Source organism: Ceratosolen solmsi, unplaced genomic scaffold (assembly GCF_000503995.2).
Source record: "Ceratosolen solmsi marchali unplaced genomic scaffold, CerSol_1.0 scaffold19, whole genome shotgun sequence".
In the NCBI taxonomy this organism is placed as follows: domain Eukaryota; kingdom Metazoa; phylum Arthropoda; class Insecta; order Hymenoptera; family Agaonidae; genus Ceratosolen; species Ceratosolen solmsi.
In genome coordinates, this window is record NW_011948443.1 from 1,384,823 (window position 1) to 1,389,660 (window position 4,838).

The 4,838-nt window shown below is 25.5% G+C and overlaps 1 protein-coding gene across 3 annotated transcripts in view; it reads right to left on the minus strand.

The window, feature by feature from the left end:
* LOC105365914 (protein escargot) overlaps positions 1–4,156 on the minus strand; it is an 11,387-nt gene extending 7,231 nt beyond the window's left edge. For 2 of the 3 annotated variants that reach the window (XM_011504205.1, XM_011504204.1), the window contains exons 1-3: positions 3,463–4,156; positions 2,233–2,593; positions 1,020–1,305 (exon numbers count right to left, since the gene is read on the minus strand). In XM_011504205.1, coding sequence (XP_011502507.1) covers positions 1,020–1,305; positions 2,233–2,593; positions 3,463–3,631 — 816 coding nt within the window. In that variant the 5' untranslated portion in view covers positions 3,632–4,156. Of the gene's footprint in view, positions 1–1,010; positions 1,306–2,232; positions 2,594–3,462 lie in introns of all 3 variants that reach the window. The other variant, XM_011504203.1, reaches the window with a different exon arrangement.
* Between the last annotated feature and the right edge of the window lie 682 nt (positions 4,157–4,838).

Here is a 4,838-nt window from a genome sequence, read left to right on the forward strand (position 1 = left end):
GTAAAGGTTGCCCTCCAGTTACGAGACCTCTGCATGGCGGGCGGTTTTCCACTTGCAAAATGGTATGCTACACACAAGGACGTCATCACTGCAGTCAATGCCAGTCACATTCAACCACAAGCAGTTTCGTTCGACGATTGCACAACAAAAATTCTTGGGCTGAAATGGTCTCCTCAACAAGATACATTTTCATTCACTACCATACAGACACCGAGACAAGATAATAAATTTACGAACCGCCTCATTCTATCTGAGATTGCAAAAATATTTGATCCTCTAGGTTTTGTATCGCCAGTTCAATCATATCGATCAATATGATTAAATAGTATTAATTAATTGAAAATGTAACATTAATATTTTTATTAGTTATTTGATATAAAATTTTGTTTAATTTTAAACTAAATTATCATTCGAGTAATATGCAATAACGATTTTTCAAGAGTATATATTGAAGAGTGTGAATGAAATGAAAAATTGAATAACTATATATTTTATAATAAAAGTATTATAACATTTTTATTTTTACATTATTAATGGATTAAAGGTGCAGCAAAACAAAGTAAATTATTTCGATAAAAATGATATATATATATATATATATATATGTACCAATAAATCGTAACTTGAATTAATAAATTTAATTTTATTAGCTATAATATATAAATTTTAGCTTTATAAATATGTATTAGCTAAAATAGTGATTATATTTAAGAATGGTTTCTACAACATCATGATAATTAATGTAGATCAATTTTATTTCAACTGCTAAAATAACAATATACAACGGAAAATAGCATATGAATTGAAAGATTCTCTATTATATCATTGATGTGAATTAATTATTCATACATAAATTACCATAAAATATAGTTAAACTGTGAACATTTTTAAATAATGTTTAATATATTATCAAAAAATTAATAAAATAAAATAATTGTTATAATTGAAATTGACTATATTGCTATTGACTATAGCAACTATAGACTATATGTTCTTTATTAAGTTTTTACCGTATGTACCAATGTTGCTGGTTCATAAATTATGCTGGTTGGTGGACCTGTGTTTGGATGAATGTGCGGATGCTGGGGTTGTGGATGATAAAAGGTAGTTGTGCTCGTAAGATCAATTGTGTTGACTTGGTACATTGATTGTTCGCTAGGCTGGTAAACTGTCATCTCTTGAATATCACTTGTTGGATGTTCGATAACATTTTGCGGGCCAATTACAATACTTGGCGGTGGTAGGGGTGGCAGGGATCGTGATAATTCTAATAAATCATGAGCTGCTTCCGTTTCTGCTGCTGATCTAAAACCGAGGTAAAATTAGTGTTCATATATAGATTATTGAAATCAAATGGTTGTAATTGATTGAATAATTTAACTCTTTATTTTTGTTGATATGTTAATATTATAGCTATCAAAGGATCCAAAATAACTATTAGTGTACATTTAAATATAAAGGAGAATTCTTGGTAAAATAATAAATTTATTATTTATTACATCTAGCATTTTTATTTTCAAAGAATGTACTTTATATTCGAATTGCGTAGGTGATGATTAAAATTGTTATTTATAATTCATATTTTATTAGAATCCTACTGTCAACATACATTCGGAAAAATATTAGAAATCATATCAATAGTAATAAAAATAGAAATTTTCTATATTATAAATTTTACATCTTTTTTAGTTTCAATATTTTTATCCTCTTTTACAAAAAAAATTACAAGAATAACAGATTTATTGTAAAATATTTATAGTTTTATTTATATTATATCATATGCTTCTTTAAATATAATTACACAGAAGATATAAAATTAGAAAATAATAAAAAATTATTCAAAATAATTTTTTTAAATTTAATAATTCAATAAATATTTAAAAAATAAAAATTAAAAAATTAAAGTAACTAATAATTTTTGCAATTATATTTTATTTTATTTATTTATTCATTTGTTTTCATTATTAGATATGCTAATATTTGTTTAATATGAAATTTTATTTCGTTTATTTTTTATTTAAATACATTATGCATTTATAAAAATGATTTAAAAGAATTTTTAATAGTATTTTGATATAAAAATCATAATTTATGACTGTTCCTTACAAATAACGAATAAGTGAGTGAATAAATTATCAATATTGAATTTAATATCTCCATTAAAGTTTTTTTAAATATTTAATAAAAATTCATTAAAATTTTTTTAGCTGTTTGATGTTCTTTTAAACTTGCCTATCCCTGAAGAGCTGTATTTCTGCATTGGATGATATGCAAGGCCTTGGAATAAGAATATCATGGTTTGTGGTGTCATTTTCATAACAGTGAATTGATTTGAATTGCTTTGGTCGAGAGAAAGCTGATTTAGCCAGTGGTTGTTCAATTGATCTTGGTGGTCTATCTGGTGATCTAACCAGACTACTAGAGCATGTATCTTCCAAGTGCGAAGAATTGCAGATGCTCGTTTTAACGTCCTTAATAATTTCTGTTGCTCCTATTCCAAGGGCTATTGGTGCAGTTGAGTTTGAAGTTTCGAGACTAACTATAGATGAAGGGGTTGTTATGATCGTAGGTACGCGTTCTTTAATTGATATTCCTAAAATTGTATTGATGAGAAATATAAATTATGTTTTTAACGACAATGTATTTCCTAAAAATAAATTACAGAGATTATCATCATATAATTTAATATATAATTTATTTTATATTTATAATTATTATCATATCATTTCAACAATAATATTACATTATTTAAATTCAAATAATTAAATAATAATAAAATAATTATAGTTAATACTTTAAGTTTCATGTTTTTCCAATGACTTTCAATACGATATGTACTATAATATAAATTATAATATAAATACCATATGATAATTAATATAAAAATTATAGTATTAAACAAATATTAGTTCACCCTATAATTAATTTAACGTTATAATATAGATATATTAATTTATATTATTCTGTTGAAAATTTTGAATAATGTATATCATTAATTATGAAATTTCAATGAAAAATACAATTATAACAAGGAAAAATATTACAAAATATAACTATTTTATAATATATGCATATTTTATTATTATCATTATAGTTAATAGTCAACATATTAAATATATATACACGTTATGCGACACTTAATTAAAATTAGAACTAATTCAGAATAATATTATTTCAAAAGAAAATATAAGTACTTTGTATATTGATATAATTATTGAGTATTAGAAAAAAAGCAAAATACTTCATTAAGTTATATAAATGATTTCTAAAATAATAGTAAAACTTTTCGAGATAAATTACAAATTTAATGAATAAAGAATTATTACATTAGACTAACAAGTATAAATTGATGCAAATTTAATTTTAATTTAAATGCAACAATTGGAATTAAATAATGCTATTATAATTATATATTAGTCCTTATTTCAATTGTGTGTTAATATAAATATAACAAAAACTTACCAGAGGCAAGGGATGAGGCGTAACGAGGTTTTGGTGCTGGGAGTTTAACTTGTGATTCAGGTGGCGGCGTCGAACTTCTGCAGTGAGTACTCCAACCTTCGAAGCCTCTGGCCACACTATTAATGTACTTGTTGCATAGCGCTTTTTTGACCATATAACAGCGTGGCATCTTTATTAGGAAAGTGACAGTACAGGGCTGAACTGAGTAACGGGTAGAAGGGTACCGGGACTCAGGAGACCAATGTGAAGTGTCGCATCATACGCACGTTGGGGCGTGACTGCAGCTCAGGATTACGAACAATCGAAGCGTAAGTGTTATTAGATGATCAGTGATCCTCGACAATTTCTCTTCGATCGCTGTTTTTTCTTTTTAGAAGGGAAGCTATAAAAAGTAATTTTCTACGAAAAGTTTTTCACTCTATTTTTTGCTTATTTTTACGTGTATAAAAATGTCTTTTTTTATTACTTTTATTTATTAAATTTTTATTAATTCTTGTTTCGATAAATATAGCTTGTATCAGTTTCCTGTACCTTGTTGCAATATTGCTTTCGTTGTATGCGCGGGGCTGGAAGTTTATTGATTAAATTCACATTCCTGATTTAATTCAACGTTAAGTATATAAGAACTTACTTATTCTATGAATGCTTTAAGTATATTTCTTTTTATATTTGCATTTACAATTTTTTTATAATTATATTTAAGTTTTCATAGTTTCAAATTCTTATCATAACTAAAAATAACAATACATAAAAAACTCTTGTTCATGGATTCTATATATAAAAAAACTTTGTACATACGTATTATATTTCTAAGTTTTAGCGTCACTTACTCTCTCTTATTCCAGGAAAACACAAATGTACACACACACACATAAAAATATCTATTTTATTTATTCTTTATTTGTATTATAAATTAAGATTAATTTATTTTCTTCTATTACGAGATATTACATCTTCAATTTATATAATTTTTCTTGTATTACTACGTGTCTTTCTTTCTGTGTCTTACTTTCATTTATATACTATGGCATTGGAAAATTAACAAAATGTTTCTTCAACTCACTCATTGTAATGCGTAGTAAATGTAGCTTTGACACTTCAGCAACTCATTGATTATCTCTCAGTGTTCTAAGCTCTCATTCAAATGCAATCAATATTGTAATATTTATAATGAATATAAAAAAGCGAAATTAAAACATCAAAAGAGTAACAAGTCAGATAACAGGTCCTTGTGCATTTAATATTTATGATTTTTGTAGTCAATTACAGTTTAATATTTATTAGTGAATAGAACTGCAACTGATAATTGTGCTATTATTGCATAAACATATTATTGTTCATACAAACTGGTAGCTTGATACCCGACCCTTTTTCTA